General features: G+C 38.1%; 1 protein-coding gene across 2 annotated transcripts; it reads right to left on the bottom strand.

The window, feature by feature from the left end:
• Positions 1-370: 370 nt before the first annotated feature.
• Positions 371-22,378, bottom strand: LOC113070002 (tripartite motif-containing protein 66-like). 2 transcript variants are annotated; one of them, XM_026243148.1, is made up of 17 exons: positions 22,341-22,378; positions 21,568-21,733; positions 19,422-19,551; positions 19,072-19,188; positions 18,709-18,823; positions 18,349-18,495; positions 17,939-18,056; positions 9,052-9,695; positions 6,257-6,463; positions 5,104-5,185; positions 4,894-4,978; positions 4,162-4,342; positions 3,423-4,084; positions 3,216-3,336; positions 2,972-3,046; positions 2,723-2,875; positions 371-1,314 (listed from the first exon to the last, which is right to left on the bottom strand). In XM_026243148.1, the coding sequence occupies exons 1-17, from the start codon at positions 22,347-22,349 to the stop codon at positions 1,075-1,077; spliced, it is 3,252 nt and encodes a 1,083-aa protein (XP_026098933.1). In that variant the 5' UTR covers positions 22,350-22,378; the 3' UTR covers positions 371-1,074. The 2 variants fall into 2 exon arrangements, with proteins under 2 accessions (XP_026098933.1, XP_026098934.1); XM_026243149.1 differs by having other exon boundaries at positions 5,104-5,182.
• Positions 22,379-22,851: the final 473 nt, after the last annotated feature.

Below are 22,851 nucleotides of genomic sequence, written 5' to 3'. Positions count from 1 at the left end.
ATTTAAATTCTGCAAAGTCTTAAAGGTTAAATCGGCAACATTTCATCCATAACTGACTTTATATTTAAATAAGGTGCATTTGAAAACATGAAAACATTAGGGAGAAGCAATGTTGTTTGTATAGCAGAAGGAAACATCAAAGTATGAATTGCATATTTACACCATACAGTATATATATTTTAAGACTAAATACAATCCAGCTAAAGATAGTTAATAGCATTATTAGACGACTTAACATGATCTGCACAGCAATTTCAGCAATTAAGACCAAAATTACAAAATTCAGAAGACATACGAATATCAAACCTGTTCGTGAACCACATGGAGGAACATGCTGGACTAAAAAGTGTTCCATACATCTGTGAAAGAGACTTATTTTGTCTCATTAGTCAATGCGCAATTAAAAGATTCATTTAAAACATCACAGTTGTGTAGCAACAGCCTAATATTATCCCTCTTTAATTCTAAAAAGGGTTTGTGGGTTTCAGTCACATTACGCACATCCTCCTGCCGCTGAAAAAGTCCAATATGAACTAATGTGTTGCCATGGGCTATATGAAGTGCTCCCTCTACAGGTCAATAAAATCATCACAGTAAAACAGCTGGAAGAAAGTACCTCATTACAAGGGATATTTGGATAAAAAGAGGAAGGAAATTTAGAGCAATTATATTGTATAATATTACCAGTGAATGTTGCTTATCTATATATTTACTAAATAGCAGTTGCCAGCAACCAGTCAGCTATCAAATTGATTGTACAATTTCATGTAAGTATAAGCGCTGGAATAAATACTAGTGCAAGACCTTAGGCGAAATCTGGAGATATAGGCTTATATCAACACCTACCCACAGCTACAGATAACAGCATAACACATTAACAGGATATAATGTGTGAGATTAGTCCTCAGAAAAAGCATGTACTGTATTTCAACATGAATCTTACAAAAGCAAGTCAACCAGGATGGAAAACTAAGAGCAAGTTGGTCAAATGTCTCTGTACATGTATATATATATATATATATATATAGAGAGAGAGAGAGAGAGAGAGAGAGAGAGAGAGAGAGAGAGGCACATCTAATAGTGATTTCTCCTCCAGTTGAGGGAGTGCCTTCTCTTCCTCTTCCTGTGGCTCTGCTCTTTTCTCTCTGGCCAGGGAAATCCAGTCACCATGGCTCTCTGCAGCTCCTCATGATCCTCATTGTCTGAGTCCTCCTCCTCCTGGACAGGGCAGGTCAGATCTGGGAAAACCTCCCTCAGTTTGGATGTAAAAAAGGACTGTAGACTATGGCCTGCCTGAGCCACCTCTGAGTCCGGCTGGAGAGAGAAAGCAGCAAGATCTGCAATTTCTGACCTCTTAAGATCTAGAGACATCCATATGCCCAAGCATATTCCTATACATATTTAATAGTATATCTAACTAAAGTACATGATTCTGCTACATGCCAATAATGCCCTACCATCTTGATGATAAGTCCATCAGTATCTACAAAAAATATATATTGTTTTCTACAAGATTAAGTTATTAAATGTAGGGAGTATCTTAAATGTGCTTTATTTTTATAAGCATATATTTAACTAAATATTACGGAGCCCCGCACATTACATGCAGGAAAAAATTGTAGGCTAAATCGTGTGTACGATTTACTAATTTGTTTCCTCAATGTACTAAAATGTGCACACGATTACTATTGCATTCCCTCATTTTACTATCTAGTTCACTCGATTTATAAATATTACCAACAATTTGCTCATTTGTTCCCTCGATTTGCTAAATTGTGCGCACGATTTAGCAAATCAAGGGAACGCAATAGTAATCGAGGGAACGCAATAGTAATCATGTGCATTAGTAAATCGTACGCACAATCTATTAATTTTTTCTTGCATGTCATGTCCTGGGCTCCGTAAAATATATTGAGGTCCATGCTAAAAACAAGAAAAAAAAGGGTTAATAAAAATATACATTATAGGTTTTGTGTTTCTGAAAAAAGTATCTTATGCTCACCAAGGCTGCATTTATTTGATCAAAAATGTAATTAAAACAGTATATTATTACAATTTAAAATTACTTTTCTATTTTAATATATTTTTAAATGTCATTTATATATAAATGATAAAAATAATAAAAAATATTTATATTCAGCAAGGACTTAGGACAGTAAAGACATCTATTTCATTTAAGTTACAAAAGACTTCTATTTCAAATAAATGTTGTTCTTTTAAACATTCTATATTCATCAAAGAATCTTGAAAAATGTATTAGTATCCACAAAAATATTAAGCAGAACACCAATTATAATTGTTAATAATTGAGCACCAGATGAGAGTATTAGAATGCTTTCTGAAGGATCATGTGACATTGCTACAATGCCACATACTCTTGGTAATGTAGTGTACAAGAAATGAAGATGGATTTGGAGGAGTAGCCACATTATATTCTTGTAATTTGATTGACAGGATTAGATGAACAAACTCCTCCTAAACGTACATTCAGAGCTTCATTTATTCTACAACGCAAATACACAAAATAAACACAGATGAGTGTTTTTTTTTTTTTCCTTATCTATTCAAAATTTAATTTCAGCTAAATTAAACAGGATATTAAAAAAGCAAAACATAATCATTACATCAGTATGTGGTCTGAACGTGAATCAGTTCTGAAATTAAATATTCCCCGCTAATGGCTAGGAGGAGGAAGATTAACAAAATAAAGCATTTCACTCACGTAGTTGAACTTGGCACAGTTTTTGAACATGAGCAGGACATCAGCCACAAACTCTTGCGGGGAACGATAGTGTGTGTTGCCGGTTCTGCTCAGCCTGTTCCGAATGACAGACAAATCCATGGGTTTCTTGATGATCTGATAATAATGACGGGCCTAAAAATAGATAAAGATAAAAAATGAACAGATGGAAAGATAGATGAAAGTATCATCTACAAATACAGAATCACAAGATATTCATTTTAAAATTACCAGAGGGCTGACAGGCTCGTGGAACGGGGCGCTGAGAATGTTGCTGAGGATCAGTAGCGTCAGCTTCTCGCATTTCTGTGATCAAACAGACAAGCCATCAGTCAACAGAGATATTTGACGTTTGTTAGACATGCTGTAAAACTCTTGAGGGAGGAGCTTTTTTTGGATTTAGACTCCCAGACCTCTGAGGTCACAGGATTAGTCAGAGCTAGGCCAGATGAGACTTGACATCCCCTTCACTTACCCTCTGGTCACACGCCGACAGCCCATATGCCAGCAAAGCTGTGGACATCTGGTCACTCTCACAGTCATATTCCACCTCTGGCTGCTCCACATCCCTGCACAGGGTGCAAATCCAGTCGCCTCTGTGGAAGCCCGAGATGATACAGTTAGTTTCAGCAGTGTGTAAAGACACAGGTGGACATGTGAAGTAGGAGGGAGAATGGCTTACATGGGGAAACTATGGAGAGGGGGGACATGGCATGACAGGTGAAAGACCTTGGGGCAACGGTCACAGCAGAGAAGGTCTCCTCCGATGAGACAGACCGCACAGAAGTCCTCATTCTCTATCTCAGGGCTTTCAGCTGCAGGTTCTGATACAGTCTCAGAGCCGGAGACAGGTGGGAGAACCGGCTGCTCGGCTTCCCATTCAGACTCCGGTTCAAGATTCAGAGTCACTTCGGCTGTGGAATCTGGATCCGATTCAAATTCTTGTTCAGAAGCTGAGAGCGCCGATTCAGAAGGCTGCTCCGAAATCACATCCGATTCAAATTCGACCTGCAGTTCAGATTGGGAGCTCGGATCTGAATCCTGCAGGAGCTCCGATTCCACGTCTGCATCCGAGCCCAGTTCGGCCTCTCTTATGGATTCAGTTTGGAAATCAGAACCTGTCACTGATCTGAGTTCAGATGGGGAGTCTATTTCTTCAGTGTCAGGTTGTAAGACTGGATCTGAATCATTGGAGATGGCTAGTACCCCGGACTCTTGGGTTATGTTGCAAAATTCTTGCACAGGAGGCTGAGAAACCTCAAGGGAGCCAGATGACTCTGGTGATAGCTGCTCTGTGGGTGACACGCTGTCCTCTGTCTGAACTGACTCCTTATCCAAAGTTCCCTTGAAGGACATTAATATTATTAACTGTGAGATGATACAAAACCTAGAAAAGCATTTCAGCAACTTTAAAATGATACCTGAGAAGTGACCTTTCTCTCTAGCACCCTGTAGACAGTTTCTTCAGGTTTGAGTCCAGGCTCAGTTTGAGAAGTAAGGTCTGTGCCCTGATGGTTCTGCGGAGGATGTCGTGACACTAGGATCTTGAGTCGCTCAAGACACACAACTGGAACCTTCGAACCATCGGAGGCTTCTTTGTCACTGTAGGAAAAAAATTAGAATAATTCAAGGTACATTTCCAATGTTACTATTAGGGCTGCACAATCAATACAATACAATACAATATAAATGAAACCAATACTGTCTATGGCTCTAGTGGTGTTGCATTCTTTTACAAAGGAGTTTCTCAGAGCTGCTCAGTTCACTGTAAATGCTGTTGCACATGAGTTTGGGTCGCTTGTATCTTACCATACTTAATCAGAACCATTTATAGTTATTACGGTATGGAAAATTTTTCAGTTTTTACAAATGTATTTATAAATAATATAAAATTTTCCTTAATACTTTTATTTTACAGTGAAATATTATAATAGTGTTATTTATTTTATTGTTTCATATGAACAAAGACAATAAAATAATAACAACAATAATAACCAATAATTTTGTAGCAATAAAATATTAATAATTAATATTATTTTAATTATTTTTAGACATATTGATATTTAAACACAACATTTTTGCCTGAATTGTGCAGCCCTACAAACAAGCGCAGTAAACCTGTAGCTTTTTCTAATTTAATTTCTAAATTCTACCTGCTATCCGGATCCTCTCGAGACAATCTTTTCTTCTTTCTGGTTTTCTGTTTTCTGTTTTCATAGGCATATGCATAAACGTTATCTGAAACCAGGGAAAATGTCATTAAGACTGTTTAATCCACTACGAAATGTCCTCATTATGTGTATTTCTATTGCAAGTTGAACATGAAAAAAAGCTTATATGGAAATCATAAGTGGCCTCTTAACCTGGTTCAGACTTGTAGTTGGTCAGAGAGGATGCAGTGTGTCCTGGGATCATCTCAGAAGCATCGGGTTGTGCACAGACCTGCTGAGATTAACCAAAACAAACCCAGATTAAAGAAATTAACAGCAAAATCAAAATTCTGAAACGCTGCCACTTTGACGACAGGTAATGGATGCAGTGATGTCACAACATCAGCATTCAGACTAAATCAGCAGATATCAATATGAGCCAACAGTGAACTTGTTAAACCAAATACAATCAGTTATGTGGGCTGCTGCATCTAATTTGTTCTCTAACAAAAGGGGTTCAATGAACTGTTTCCAAGACAACAGTTATCTCTTTTGATGTACATCATCTGGCTTATCCCTTAAAAGGCAAGCAATAGAGCTGTGTACACTGGAACAAATGTGTTTTGGACTGTATAACAGACATGTTTGAAATGGACATTAAAAGGAATCGTAATGAAAAGCACATCAGGACAACAGCCTTTCATCCATGTCAATTATTATTAATATTAATATAGTGAATAATTCATACTAATAAACTATTGTTACCTTTCTAGAAATATATTTTCAAAAAAGTTTGTGGGGTCCGTGTTTAACATTACGACTACGCCAAAAGGCTATAACAAAATCCCTATACTGAGAAAAAAATTTTTTTTAACTCTTGATAGTGCATTTCACAAATAATTACAAATAAATAGTAATTAAATTTTGACTGAACTAATATGTTCTTGTAAAACATTCTAATAATGTTTGGTTTAAGTAAAACTTTGAATTTTTGTTTAGTTTTTTCACTATATAAAAAAATGCAGAGCTCTGGGACAAAACTCACATATATAGTGGCTCTCAACCTTTCTCAAAGGCCTCGCAATTTCCACAACAATGTAAATAAAGTGTACTGCACTAATACAAGTCTCCATGTCTACACTCTTAAAAACATCTCATAAAATGACATTTTGACATTGATGGTTCCATGAAGAATCTTAACATCCATGGAATCTTTCCATTCCACAAAAGGTTTTTCACAGTCCACACTAAGAAAAAACATGATTCTTTTAAGAAGTGTTTGGGGAACCAAAAATGATTCTTCTATGGCATCGCTGTGAAAAGAGGGTATGTCTGTCTCGTCACGTACTGTATATAAAAAGTTTACCTGCTGTGTTGTACATCCCTGGTCCCCTGCCACTGTTGCCAGGCTATGAGCAGCCCTGTTCATCCTGGCTTTACACAGACTTTTACGAGGTCCTCTGGGTCCTTTTGAGGTGCTCTGAGACCTGGAAGCCCTCTTTGAACCGGAACGGCTCTGGCCGTTACCTCCTCGGCCTTGAGCCAGCGTGAATGTCTCCAGCGCTGAGGATCTCTATGGAAGAGAGCCAAAGTCTCATTAGCGCAGCGCTAGGCTAAAAGTGATCTCGACAGCATATGCGGCACACTACAACCATAGCAACAGTGACAACAGAGGACATGAAGGTGAGGAACAACAACCTTGAGTGTGACAATGCACAGTACCTACACTAGTTTGGAGTAAAAGAAAGAACAATCACATCTATCAAATGCAGAAAGAAATGTGCCGCATCTCAGAACACTACAAAATAATTCTCCTGATAATATATGACTTAGTTACAGCACCAATTATCGTATGTAAATCCCACATCTGGGGCATGGAAGGCTTCTTTGAATAAGCAGCATTAACACATCAGAGATTAGACTTTCTCTCCTCCATGGCCCTGTTCTTCTCTTGTCATCATTTCACTAATGCGAGAAGTTCTAGAAAAGCCCAAGCGACTGCATCCTTCACTAACGCGACAAATGTCAGAGTAGGAGGCAGCAGCCCGTATGCTCGACGTAACCCCTCCTCCATCTGTCTTTTAGCACTCTTGGTTTTTTTCCTCCCTCTCTTTTCTCTCGTAATTACCTCAGGATTAAAAACACTCACCTGATAGAAGCCCAGGAGGAGAGGGTGGAATAAATCGAGCTGTGGAGAGTGTCTTGCAAGCGTGTGTGGGAGCACAGAGAAGGTAGGAGGTCTCAGAGACTTTAAAGGTAATCGTGTGGGCTCTACAGCGAGATGAAGAAAAATGCAACAGCCGGCTCCTTCAATTCCCTTAGCTTCTCATTAATGCCAGGTTAAGTAAATATGTGGTTGCACCCAAGTGCTTTTCCCTCTCCCTTTAATCATGTCACAGTTATGGGCTGAAGATGATACATAAAAAACATTTGCCTCTGGAGTGCCAAATCTTACAGGGGAAACTGATTTTGATTGGTGTTTGTCCTAGGAAAATGTATTAAAATACTGATATCATGAGATCTAATAATAACTTCTATTGCCTGATTTTGTTCTCATCCAATAAAGCTTAAGGAGTGGTTGCTGAGCAGAGCAAGTTTGTGTGTGTGTGTGTGTTATTGTGTGGTCTTGATTGTTTCTGAGCTCACACCACAGTTGTCCTCACTTATGTCTCACCATCTGCTTGCAGATGTGTTGTCAGCGGCTGTCAAGTTGAAAACACATTACAGCCACATAAATAGAGATGATGCTGCCTGTAATGATTCAATTTCCTCTTTCTAAATTAGTATTGAGAGTGGTGGAGCATGTTGCGATGTTGAGTTCAGTGTTCTCACGCTGTCACCATCTCTAAATACACTTAAAGCACAAGCACAACATGTTCAAAAATTAAAAATAAATAAGAAACTACAGTAAATGGGTGACATGAAGTGTGACAGTTAGTTACAGTGGTGACCACTCCATGTTGGAAGTGCTATACTTCAACTAAAACTATTTTTCATTAATCATTAATTGTTTTTAATATATTATGAATTATTATTATTATTATCATTATTTAATATAAAGTATGCAATACTTTAAACACAATAGTTAAAATAATAATCGATAATAATATAATACACACATATATATAATAAATAATATTAAAACATTTATTTTCATTATTGATTTATTACTTGTCATTTTTATGACCTCATACAGCTTAAAAACATATGCCTCATTTAACCTCATTGTAAATACTAAATATTTTTACTATATTTTTTGCTTACAAATACTACTGGATAAAACATTTTAGCTTGGGCTAAGTATGAAAATGTACATAATATTGATAAACTGTACAAAAATTACCCATGGATATTATTAATTTACATGACTTTTTCATGTAATCTAACTAATGTAACTAATCACATTACTTATTCTTAATATTTGTTTTAACATGTTTGCATCATGTCCAGAGTTTGCATTTGAATACTTTTATTCAATTTGAGGAATACTGAATCTGTTTTTGAAATTTAGTCTAGAATTAAACATTATATAAACATCATGTTTACACAACACACATACAATGCCTCTGCACTCACTCTTGATTTCAACACAAGAGCTGTCAGTAAGTACATGAGAAAACAGGGTAACTAGCGTTAATTATTTGAAAAAGTTAAGCTTATTTTCTTATAAATCAAAAAGTAATGCATTACTTTACTAGTTACTTGATGAAAGCAGACTCGCATTACTTATAATTCTTTACCCCCAACACTGGCTGCACCGCAGGAAAAGTGAGTTCTTCAAATGTTATATGCTAATAATATTTATGATGACCCGTAGCTTTGCTGTAAATGCATACTTTACATTCATTCAGTCATAATAGTTTTATCCTAAAATCTTGACACTGAAAAACTAATTATCAGCTATTAAAAAATCTGAGTCAGTATACTGTAAGGACCCCACACTTCAGTTCTCTTCAATGCTTTAGCACACTTGCAGTGCTCCTCAATGGCCTTTTCATCTGCTAGGACTTGTGGTGTAGACCAGTAAACAGCGTGGTTGACATGCAACCTTTGCAAGCACAAAAGAGCTCCAGGCCTGAGGATTGTGGTCAGCACTGAGCACACTGAGAGCAAAGGTATTGCTATGCAAAAGGCAGATAAACACACATTAATTAAACTCACCCTGTCGTCACTGATGCGAGCAATGATAGGCTGCAGTTCAATCATAGGCTGGTTGCTGGTTTCTGTATTCATCTGCACTTGAGCCTGATTGTGGACCTGCAGCAGCTCTCTGTCTGGTGATGCTTCTTGCCCTGTGGTTGCTTCATGTGCAGATGTTTGCTCTCTTTCACAGGGAGCCTGGCCTGGTGCAGAGTTTCTGCCATCCATGGCAGCTTGGTTGGAATTAGCAGGGAGCGGATGGTTGTTGGATCCGACTGGCTGTCTAGGTGAAGCTGAGCTGACTCCATGCTGGACAAGCTCAGATCCAGGGTGTGAGGTGGACGGCTGTATAGGCTGAGCTCCTGGTGGATGCCCTGGGACAGATGCATCAGCCTCCCAGCAGCTGTGAAGGGACGGCGGGGAGCTCCGCCTGGTGGCCTGAGGACATTGAGCAGGGAATTTATCCAAAGAGATGGACTGAGTGGGTCTGCAGTGAAGGCAGCAGAGCTGGGGCTGGCAGAAGGTCTGGCAGGCGCAGCCAGGGTCATGCACTGCATGGCACAGAGGAGGTATTGCTATGCATGGGACAGGCTGGGGTCGCAGGATACTGGGATGACCCACAACCTCTGAGTATGAACGACTTCCACCATCAACAACCAGCTGACCTAAAGCAAGCAAGAATGATTAAAGAGCTTGCACGGCCACAGATATTCCTCAAACATTGACGTTTTCTTCTTGTCCACCAGTGTTAATCTAGTGGTGAATGCGTAAGAAAGCTTATTTCTATGTCCTCAGTGATAAGGAAGACAAGACAAAAACATGCACATTATTGATAAAATGTAATTAGGGGCCAAGCACCGAAGGTGCGAAGGCACCTATTGTGTTTGTTGGCGTTATTAGGGGCCAAGCACCGAAGGTGCGAAGGCACCTATTGTGTTCGTTGGCGTTATTATTATTATTATTATTATTCTTCTTCTTCCACCCCAAGTCTATGGTAGCCCATAGAACCGATTGCGGGAAAGTTGTATAATTTGGCACACTAATAGAGGACTGTCTGAACATTAACCGTAGCAAATTTGAAGTCTCTAACTCAAACTCTCTAGCGCCACCAATTGTCTAAACTTTCAAAAACTTGATGCTAATAACTCTTGAACCGTAAGCCACAAAATGAAAATTCTTTTTTCCTGTGATTCCTTGGCTCATGCCGAGTCGAATGGACACCGAAATTCAAAAATCGCAAGGCTTAGTTTTTTCGCTATCGTCAATTGTTCGTAAAACCTACTTTTTCAAACTCGTCCTAGGCCGTTGCACCGATTGTCACGAAAATTGAATCAGATAATCTTCAGACCATGCTGGCAAAAAGTTATGGAATTCAAGTTGATTTCTCAAACCGTTTCCGAATAGCTCATGAACGAATTCTTCGAAAAGCACGCAAACGTGAACGTGAGGCTATATCTCCGCAGCGGTTTGGCCTATTGAGACCAATCTTGGTGGGTCTTATAACAACCATTCCCTGGGACTACCTGCAGTGTTTCGGCGCTGTGCCCCCTAGTGGTCAGGAGATATGAAAAATGCATGTTTTTGCTCATAACTTCTGAACGGTTTTGCCAAAAATCACAAAAGTGGTGTCTTTAGATTCAGTGCATCATTCCGAGTCGAATGATACCGAATTTTCCCAATTCGGCCATTTTGGGCGTCGGCCATTTTGGATTTAGTTGTAAATTGCTGTATCTTAAGGATGAAGTTCCGTATCGTTTCGCAAATAATTACAAAAATGTCCGGCTCCATGCCCTGAATGTACACAAAAAAATTGGGGGCAGCGCCACCTTGTGGTCAATAGTGATAACGATTTTTTCGAAAAATGCTAATAACTTTTGCATACATTAGCCTATTGTAACAAAGCTGATGTTGATAGATTCCTTGGGTCATGCCGAGAACAACGATACCCCATTTGTCAATTTTGGCAAAATTTCCTGTCCGCCATTTTGATTCATGTTGAAAACCTACTTTTTCGAACTCCTCCTAGACCGTTGCTCAGATTTTCACCAAATTTGATTTGGATCATCTTCAGACCATGCTGGCAAAAAGTTATGGAATTTGTGTCGATACACGTAACCGTTTTCAATTAGCGTACCAACGAATTTGCTGGAAAGATGCCAAACTGCATCTGAGGCTGTATCTCTGCAAAGGTTGGAGATATTTACACAAAACTTAATATGTGACATTGTCACATTACATTGACCACGCCACATCATTTTGGTCACAGCGCCACCTATTGGTCAAGAGTAATAAACCAATCAATAACCGCTAATTATTACATTTCCAATAATGCTAATAACTTTTGATTGCATTAGCCTATTATCATGAAACATGTCTCAAAATGTTCCTTGGGACATGCCGACAACATACATACCAATTATGTCATATTAAGCAAAACTTCCTGTCCGCCATTTTGATTCATGTTGAAAACCTTTTTTTTAAAACTCATCCTCAACCGTTTGTCTGATTTTCACCAAAATTGAATCAGATCATCTTCAGACCGTGCTGACAAAAAGTTATGGATTTCGTGTCAATAGACGAAACCGTTTTTGTACAGCGCTGCTTCAGATGTCAGGCATCTTCACAAAATGAGTCTGAGGCTATATCTCTGCAAAGCTTTGTTGTAATTAAGCCAAACTTGTGTGTGCCATTGTCTAACATGGAGAATAGGCTCACAGACACTCACACACAGAAATGAAATGGTTCAACTATTATATGAATAATCAATAAGCATGATTACACACACACACACACACACACACACAGAGAGAAGTACATGCCCACACATTTTGTTGTATGTAGATATTTGAAATAAATTATAGGTGACACACAACTCACAGAAAGACTTCTTTTCTTACATTTCTATGTCAGGTTTCATTGCATTCATATTCTGACATAATAGTAAACATTTGATATACATGTATGAATAAATTGTTGAACTTTCACTCAATGTGATCTTAAATGCTTGAACAGTAATATTAAATAATAGTAATATATATTTTTCTAGATGAATCAATCATCGAGACAATGAACTGTAATGTTTTAGTCTTTAGTGAGCCCATTAGTGGTCTTCCAGTGACATCTAGTGGTCGTAAATGCAATTTATCATACAACACTGTCTCTTTAACCTTTATAACTGTTATATGTTGTCTTAATTTCATTCCAAAGAAGCATACGCAATTTATGTATAATTTCACAGTCTAGATAATAGTACTGCACTGATTTTAAATAACCTAGATATGGCTGACAGTAAAAGAATAGAACAGAATTACAGACACACACAAACATGAAATGTTTAAACTACTATATTAATACTCAATAAGCATGCTTAAACCCACACACAGATGCACACATTTTGTTATATATATAGATAATTAAAATAAATGATGGGTGATAAAACCTATTGCAAGTCTTCTGTTTTTATGGGCTTCTATACCATTTTTAAGGTTTCATTGCAATCATAATCTGGCATAATTATAAACATTAGATATATCTGTATGAATAAATTGGTAAACTTTGACTCAATGTGATCTGAAATGCTTGAACAGTAATATTAAATAATAGTAATATACATTTTTTCTAGATGAATCCCTCAACAAGCCCATAAACTGTAATGTTTTAGTCTTTAGTGAGCTCATTAGTGGTCTTCCGGTGACATCTAGTGGTTATAATTGCAATTTTTTATTCAACACTGGGTTTTGAAGCTTTATAAATATTACAGTGTTCTTTTTTACCTAATCTCTGTTAAATTTTGCATGATTGTTTAGAAAAAATACAGATCTAATGCATGTGTGATTATATTATCCCTTTTTTTTTGCAGTTTAATGCCATTCACAACAGAAATCTTTTGTTTTTTAGGCCATTTTAACTGTTATAGCACCAGCTATTTTCTGATCTTAATGAAACTTTGCATGCTTGGTGGGTCATCTTTCACATGTTATAACCAAGTTTCATAAAGTTTTGAGTTTTTGTTTCAGTTTTATAGGCTTTAGGTTACATGTGGCCACGGCCCTTTCCTAAATGACCTCTTATAGCTAACCAAAGGACAAAATGCAACATATTTTTGAAAATTATTGATCTAGAGAGTCCAGAGAATATTATTGCAGTGGTTTGATCAAGACTGAACAAAAAACCAGGTGACCCAAAACATTCAAATTTGTGGACCAATTTTACGAAAAAGGCTATAACTCGGGAACAAAATGAGATATCTTCACCAAACTCAGAACTCATATGCATGAACAAAAACTTTAGTCAAATTATTATTATTTTTCCATATCTGCCACTTGGTGGCGCTACAGGATGAAAAAAAATCAAATGGCTATAACTAAGCAACCGTTGATCCAATCAACTTGAAAATTGATATGGCCCAATGTGGCACAAGTGCTCTATGAGGAATTTCACTTATCTTAAAAAACATGGCCGCCATTGGCCAAACAACTTTAAGCACCTATTTGACAAGGTTAATGGAAGTCGATCGGAACGAAACTCGGTGGGCATGTTCGACTCATTGCCCTAAAGGTCTGTAAGTATTTTGAAAGAAATTGCCCACAACGTTGTCACCTCCCACAGAACACAACAAAGCGATTTGATTACAGCGCCACCTATTTTCCAAAAATGATAATGCATCATTTTACTGGAGTTTTACTGGCTGTTTCAATTACACTCTTCCAATAATTGCTTTTCTTACTCGTTGCATTTGGTCTGATGCTCCATGCCATGCTTAGCTCCTCGCTGTGGAACTTTTATTAACGATTTTCAGCCATTTCAATTACAATCATGCAATTATTAATTTCATTATTCATTGTTGCATTTGGTCTGATGCTACATATGCTTAGCTCCTGATGTTGCCGCTGGAATGCTTGGCCCCGTGATTGCTGCTTGCAGCTATATTTATTATTATTATTCTTCTTCTTCCACCCCAAGTCTATGGTAGCCCATAGAACCGATTGCGGGAAAGTTGTATAATTTGGCACACTAATAGAGGACTGTCTGAACATTAACCGTAGCAAATTTGAAGTCTCTAACTCAAACTCTCTAGCGCCACCAATTGTCTAAACTTTCAAAAACTTGATGCTAATAACTCTTGAACCGTAAGCCACAAAATGAAAATTCTTTTTCCCTGTGATTCCTTGGCTCATGCCGAGTCGAATGGACACCGAAATTCAAAAATCGCAAGGCTTAGTTTTTTCGCTATCGTCAATTGTTCGTAAAACCTACTTTTTCGAACTCGTCCTAGGCCGTTGCACCGATTGTCACGAAAATTGAATCAGATAATCTTCAGACCATGCTGGCAAAAAGTTATGGAATTCAAGTTGATTTCTCAAACCGTTTCCGAATAGCTCATGAACGAATTCTTCGAAAAGCACGCAAACGTGAACGTGAGGCTATATCTCCGCAACGGTTTGGCCTATTGAGACCAATCTTGGTGGGTCTTATAACAACCATTCCCTGGGACTACCTGCAGTGTTTCGGCGCTGTGCCCCCTAGTGGTCAGGAGATATGAAAAATGCATGTTTTTGCTCATAACTTCTGAACGGTTTTGCCAAAAATCACAAAAGTGGTGTCTTTAGATTCAGTGCATCATTCCGAGTCGAATGATACCGAATTTTCCCAATTCGGCCATTTTGGGCGTCGGCCATTTTGGATTTAGTTGTAAATTGCTGTATCTTAAGAATGAAGTTCCGTATCGTTTCGCAAATAATTACAAAAATGTCCGGCTCCATGCCCTGAATGTACACAAAAAAATTGGGGGCAGCGCCACCTTGTGGTCAATAGTTATAACGATTTTTTCGAAAAATGCTAATAACTTTTGCATACATTAGCCTATTGTAACAAAGCTGATGTTGATAGATTCCTTGGGTCATGCCGAGAACACCGATACCCCATTTGTCAATTTTGGCAAAATTTCCTGTCCGCCATTTTGATTCATGTTGAAAACCTACTTTTTCGAACTCCTCCTAGACCGTTGCTCAGATTTTCACCAAATTTGATTTGGATCATCTTCAGACCATGCTGGCAAAAAGTTATGGAATTTGTGTCGATACACGTAACCGTTTTCAATTAGCGTACCAACGAATTTGCTGGAAAGATGCCAAACTGCATCTGAGGCTGTATCTCTGCAAAGGTTTGAGATATTTACACAAAACTTAATATGTGACATTGTCACATCACATTGACCACGCCACATCATTTTGGTCACAGCGCCACCTATTGGTCAAGAGTAATAAACCAATCAATAACCGCTAATTATTAAATTTCCAATAATGCTAATAACTTTTGATTGCATTAGCCTATTATCATGAAACATGTCTCAAAATGTTCCTTGGGACATGCCGACAACATATATACCAATTATGTCATATTAAGCAAAACTTCCTGTCCGCCATTTTGATTCATGTTGAAAACCTTTTTTTTTAAACTCATCCTCAACCGTTTGTCTGATTTTCACCAAAATTGAATCAGATCATCTTCAGACCGTGCTGACAAAAAGTTATGGATTTCGTGTCAATAGACGAAACCGTTTTTGTACAGCGCTGCTTCAGATGATAGGCATCTTCACAAAATGAGTCTGAGGCTATATCTCTGCAAAGCCCATTAGTGGTCTTCCAGTGACATCTAGTGGTCGTAAATGCAATTTATCATACAACACTGTCTCTTTAACCTTTATAACTGTTATATGTTGTCTTAATTTCATTCCAAAGAAGCATACGCAATTTATGTATAATTTCACAGTCTAGATAATAGTACTGCACTGATTTTAAATAACCTAGATATGGCTGACAGTAAAAGAATAGAACAGAATTACAGACACACACACCAACATGAAATGTTTAAACTAGTATATTAATACTCAATAAGCATGCTTAAACCCACACACAGATGCACACATTTTGTTATATATATAGATAATTAAAATAAATGATGGGTGATAAAACCTATTGCAAGTCTTCTGTTTTTATGGGCTTCTATGTCATTTTTCAGGTTTCATTGCAATCATAATCTGGCATAATTATAAACATTAGATATATCTGTATGAATAAATTGGTAAACTTTGAATCAATGTGATCTGAAATGCTTGAACAGTAATATTAAATAATAGTAATATACATTTTTTCTAGATGAATCCCTCAACAAGCCCATAAACTGTAATGTTTTAGTCTTTAGTGAGCTCATTAGTGGTCTTCCGGTGGCATCTAGTGGTTATAATTGCAATTTTTTATTCAACACTGGGTTTTGAAGCTTTATAAATATTACATTGTTCTTTTTTACCTAATCTCTGTTAAAGTTTGCATGATTGTTTAGAAAAAATACAGATCTAATGCATGTGTGATTATATTACCCCTTTTTTTTTGCAGTTTAATGCCATTCACAACAGAAATCTTTTGTTTTTTTAGGCCATTTTAACTGTTATAGCACCAGCTATTTTCTGATCTTAATGAAACTTTGCATGCTTGGTGGGTCATCTTTCACATGTTATAACCAAGTTTCATAAAGTTTTGAGTTTTTGTTTCAGTTTTATAGGCTTTAGGTTACATGTGGCCACGGCCCTTTCCTAAATGACCTCTTATAGCTAACCAAAGGACAAAATGCAACATATTTTTGAAAATTATTGATCTAGAGAGTCCAGAGAATATTATTGCAGTGGTTTGATCAAGACTGATCAAGAAAAAGGCTATAACTCGGGAACAAAATGAGATATCTTCACCAAACTCAGAACTCATATGCATGAACAAAAACTTTAGTCAAATTATTATTTTTTTTCCATATCTGCCACTTGGTGGCGCTACAGGATGAAAAAAAATCAAATGGCTATAACTAAGCAACCGTTGATCCAATCAACTTGAAAATTGATATGGCCCAATGTGGCACAAGTGCTCTATGAGGAATTTCACTTATCTTAAAAAACATGGCCGCCATTGGCCAAACAACTTTAAGCACCTATTTGACAAGGTTAATGGAAGTCGATCGGAACGAAACTCGGTGGGCATGTTCAACTCATTGCCCTAAAGGTCTGTAAGTATTTTGAAAGAAATTGCCCACAACATTGTCACCTCCCACAGAACACAACAAAGCGATTTGATTACAGCGCCACCTATTTTCCAAAAATGATAATGCATCATTTTACTGGAGTTTTACTGGCTGTTTCCATTACACTCTTCCAATAATTGCTTTTCTTACTCGTTGCATTTGGTCTGATGCTCCATGCCATGCTTAGCTCCTCGCTGTGGAACTTTTATTAACGATTTTCAGCCATTTCAATTACAATCATGCAATAATTGATTTCATTATTCATTGTTGCATTTGGTCTGCTTAGCTCCTGATGTTGCCGCTGGAATGCTTGGCCCCGTGATTGCTGCTTGCAGCTATATTTATCATTATTTTTGGTATAAATAATATTTTTTTATAATTAGAATGATTCTAATTAAAACGTACTGCTAACAAAGATATGATACATGTTTTTCTGATACATTTTAGGATTGGCTAATTATTATGACGAAGAATATTTTCATTAAAAGTTATAACTAAAACAAAAAAGTGTGGTCTTTTTAAGGAAAATTAGTTGTAAGCTCATTTAATAAAAAAATGTCCATTCCGAATTAACAGAAGTGATAATGCCATCATATTTGTATACTGCATTGTGATTGGCCTACTTTTATAGTCACTTTTATACAGCCGCCAAATTGAATTTACACAGAACCAGTCTAAAACCAACTTTAAAACAAATTTTAAAGTTTGAGGGCTTGAAATTTCCTTCAGGATGTGCAAATCTAGTTTAACATGATAAATGTGTAATAAAGTGTAATAAAGTACAGATGTAAATGGCTTTAAAAATAACCATCTAATGCCCTTGCCCAATAGCTCAGCTTACCTAAAGTGGACATCTGCTTGGTCCAGAAGCTGGCATCCCAGTTAAACTTGATTTTCAACTGGGTCCAAGCCTCTGAGAGCATCAGTGGTTCCAGTAATTGCTGCATCTGAAGAGCAATCTGACAAATGAATAATAGATCAAACCTCATGATAACAGAACTCTGAGTTATAAATATTGCATGCAATTCTGGCAGCGAAACTGAAACTCTTTCTGCAATGTTTCTCTATTTTTATGTTTGTGAGAAAACGATCAATGCTAGTTCTAAGAGATCTAAATGCAGCCGCAAAAAAGAGGTGACGCTGCTTTAAACTAATAGTGCTGACATCATTTTGAGACATGCCAGAAACTTAGCAGGCAGCTGCCAGAAACCTTAACATCTAAAGCCCACTTGGACGTTGAGAAACTCCTACCAGCTCTTTGCTGAATAGCAGTGGATTGCGTCTGTGGTGGGCTGTAGCCCAGGTAATGAAGTTCTGAACGCGTTCCAGCTGGCTGCACAGCTCTATGGCCCCCTGCAGCTGGTCCTCCAGTCGTTGCTTGAAATCGCTGGAGATACTCTGCAACCGGAAGACAACGACAAAAAACGTGGATCTCCTCACCACTTTTCCTAAGATCCCCATCTGCTTGGATATGTAGCTACTTGGCAGAGTCTGCCTACTTTGCATGATTCTGTTCTGCACACTCCATCACCAGTACATCCACGGTCAGATGGATGTTTGGAGACGGCACAGAAAGATGGAGGGAAGGGAAACGAGGGGAAAAGTAATTACCTCCAGTTGTTCTATTAATAGGTTGGCCCTTTTGTTAAGCTCGTTCATCATAATCATCTTAGCCATTTTTATCTGGTTCTCTGCCTTCCTCTGCGTGATCTTTATACCATGGAGCCTGGAAAGAAAAACGAACGAGGAGATGGTTGAGGATAGAAGGATAAACAAACCGATATGACCAGGATGCTTGAACATCTGCTGAAATCCCTCAGAGGAAGGAATGGATCTTGTCAAAGTCATTATGCTTGATATAAACTATGCTTGTTGTCTTAGGAATCCCAGCTGTTCCCATTTTAGATGAGTAATGGAGACTTTAGCAGTGGCGGGATCATGGAGGTGGAATAGGTGCGAGCGATATCGTCTCACCTGCCCTGGATCTGTTTAGCGCTGCTCTCCACAGCAGATCTCTTTTCCTCCACTCGGGCCATGAGGTTCTGCAGGAGCCAGCGCTGGTCTTGCAGAGCTTTCCCAACATGCACCAGTCTAAAGATAAGCAACCAACAGCCAGTGAAACACCTTTGACTTTTAATGTTTACACAACCCATGCTCGAGAGCATATTTGTTGATACGTGAGAAAGTGGCCACCTGTTCTGTCTGCATCTTTATGCATGTGTTTAGGACAGTGTATGAGAGAGAGAGAGAGAGGGTTTGCATGTGTATGAGAGCACTGTGAACGTGGTCATGCGTGTCAGTGGGTATGTGTCCTCTAAGCATACCGATGGTCTTTGTGGGCGGACAGGTGACAGATGCTACAGGCCATGAGGTCGCACGTTTCACACAGGAGTTCCAGAGGCTCCTGTTTGTGGAGGGAACACATGACCACTGCATGCCCGCAGCAACCAGCTCCTGAGACACACAACACAACAGAAGAGAGGAAATGAGGGCCAAATAGCTGATTCCCATTAAGAACGCATTATCTGTAATCAAGAATCACATATTTCAAAGAAATGTTACAAATGTACAATGGAAAAATGCACAAAAACAAATGTGTTAGTAGGAGCATGTGGAATCTCTCACAGGTTTAATGAGCTTTTAAGTATGTTCAAATCATTTTGACCAATATAGAGCAAAATACCTCGCTGGCCTCTGTGAGTCACTCTCTATGCCGGCTTCATTTATTTTTAGTGGAGAAACAAAGCACGTCAAAATGCTTATAAATATTTCTGGACGTATAAATGCATAGTTTTTCCAACTAAAGAAAAACTGACAAAAATGGACCACAGACGAGCTTTGATCAATCAGTTAATGTCTCATTAAAAGCCCTGCCAAATACGAGGAATGCAAGTCTACATTTGCTTTTGAAGAGCCAAATAAAGTATTGCTTTCAAGTGTGCCTTCGGAATGGCCCACATTTCACACACACCTAGCACTGGCCATTTAAAAAAATACCACATCAGATCAGAATGCTAAGTTTACATGATCGTGCAAACGACACACACAGACAAGTTTGAATTATTATTATATTTTAAATTATTATAGTTACTGTAATTATTTTGTTGCTTTTCAAGAGCCAAATAAAGTAACACTTACTGCTTTTCATGTGTGAATGCATGCCCCAAAATTTCTGATATACTACACACCAAGCAATGGACATTTAAAAAAAATATCAGATCAAAGTTTCTTGATTGTATAAACTACCTACATAAAGGTTTTTTTTTTATTTTAAATTGAATTTTACTTCAAATAATTATATTAGTTTTGTTACTTAAAAAAAATAAGAGATAAAGTATAAGACCTACCTACACAGACAGGGTTTATAACGATTTAATCATTTTATTTAAATTATAATAAATTAGTTTTTTCTATAAGATTAACGTTAAATGATACATTCATATTTTATTTTTATTAAAAACAAAATTAATTAAAATGAAATCAGTTAATTGTATCTTATTTATCTTTAAAAAAAAAAAATTACTTTTTTTTTTTTTTTCATCTGAACCTATTTGTTTATGTTTTAGATATACAATAAAACCCCAAAAGAAATGACCAGGGATGCCTGGCTGGGTTTTCAAGTGTTCTCCTGAAATTAGTTTCTTTGAATAAAGACAGCTATAATAACCTGGGCTGAAGCAAACGTCGTCAACAAATAAATCAAACATTCTCATTTCCATTCCACTGTAGCAAAATCCTAATCTAAATTTAACATTATTACTTTAACAGTCCCTTTGCATATATAATTCTGTGAGCAGCCAGGCAGAATGCAGAAATGAAGGCCCTCAATCGGCAGCAGCTGTCACAGTGGATATACAGTCTGTCCATCAGAAGCGCAGGCCGGCTGATGCTGTGACAGTGCAGGGTAGAACAGAGACACACTGAACACACTGCACAGGGAGAGATGTTAAAGTACGAGACCTAAAGCACTGCCTCACTGCATACTGGTGACCGACCACATCCTGTTTCATAGCCGCACGTCTGTTTCTCTCACACTCTACCACTCTTTCTCGCTCTCTTATCTTTCTTTTTCTTTCATTCTTTCTATCGCTCCATCTCTCATTTTCTGTGAGGACTTGTGGTGTCGTTATCATACATTAAGTGGATTCCAGAGCATCTTGAGAAAAGCTGAGGAGTTTTGATAAAAGAAAGCTAGCGTTGGACAGACTGGCCAAAACTGTGCTGCATTTGCTTTGAGAGAGAATCGGTTTTAGAAACTGGGTCGCATAAAAAATACAACACTACAATACATCACGGGATAATTATTCACACTTATTATAAAATGCATTATTCATTGACTTAGGTTAGAAAAATATGGTGCGGAGCTGATAATGTCCAGTGGCTAAGAGCAGAAATGTGCAAGCTAACTGCCAACCTGAGCTAAAAGAATAAAGTGATTAGAGATCGGTAAAAGAACGATTTTAGTCTTGCCTATTTCAGATGGTGATGGAGGGTCTCGCGGCTGGTGCTGTAGGTCGAATGGTTGACTGGAGCTTCTCTCGTGCTGATGCAGGTCTGTGCACTGGAAACACAGCCACTTGTTGCAGAAGGTGCACAAGCTCTGAGCCATCCTGGGCTCTGAACACTCAGAACAGCACTGCAGATACATTAAAAATGAATCTGATTCTTTTGCATTCCAGTAGAACAGGATTTGTTGACAAACATATGAGAGGGGGTCTTATACTGTATGCTTACCCCCACAACAACTAGTCTAAGCAGGCATAAACTGAAGTAGCATCATTAAATATCTCAAGTCGCACTTCAACATATCAAAAGAAGATATTACGAAAGCCATCTAAGTGTTTTTTTGTTCATAGAGTTAAAGTAAATGATGTTTCAGGCACGGTGACATTCAAAATATCTTCTATTGTGCTCTATGGATTAATCAGAAAGTCTCACAGGTTCATGAGCCAAGCATTGTCCATAAAAAACTATATTAAGTCATTCTGAACCCCACACTTGCTGGGCTTTAATAACTCATTAGAAAGCAAAGCCGTCTGTTCAAAGAATGCCAAAAAATATTCACATTTGCATTTCGCATTAGTATTCCCAAAAAGCATAACTAGCGAAACAATAACCACATCATGCGTCATCTCTGTGTCACAAGAAGCTGCAGTTTGCCGATCACCTCAGTGTCAACCGAAATCGTGCAGAATCCGAGCTCGCAAAATCTTTTCTAAAAATTGAGTGCGGGACCATCTTACCTTCTCCATGGCGAAGGTGGGATCTGGATTCCTCTGCGTGTGCGCCGTGAGAACGATTGCGTTATCCAGCCGAGCAGCTCTTGCAGCAGTGGAGGCAAGGACACGTCAAGCCTCTGACACAGCTAGAGCTCCACACCACACTGTGACAGCTCTACCTGCGGCAGGAAGTAGTGCACACTGCACACTTTAACCCCAGCGGAGTAGACTCCTGAGCGCTTCTCCTCATGTGTCCTCAGCCGTGGCCAGTGCGTAGCTCTCCTCATTGGCTTCCTTCAGCTGCTTAGATCCCAAATCCTTCCCTCTGACAGCCACCATGATCCTTCTTCTTAAATAAGCCTGTTCATAATAATTGGGAATTAGGGAGGGCTGATAATTATTTTTTTTTCTGGGACAAAATATCCCCGGCAGCTCTTGTTGCCAAAAATGGAAGGGAGAGGTGCCAGATGACCTACAATATTTAAGAGAATTGCACGGAGGAGTGCAGGAAAAGGGTGTGATAAGGATCGGTGAT

Source organism: Carassius auratus, unplaced genomic scaffold (genome assembly GCF_003368295.1).
Source record: "Carassius auratus strain Wakin unplaced genomic scaffold, ASM336829v1 scaf_tig00002668, whole genome shotgun sequence".
Taxonomy (NCBI): Eukaryota; Metazoa; Chordata; class Actinopteri; order Cypriniformes; family Cyprinidae; genus Carassius; species Carassius auratus.
Note: the sequence above shows the minus strand (reverse complement) of the source record. Positions and strands in the feature narration are given on the sequence as shown.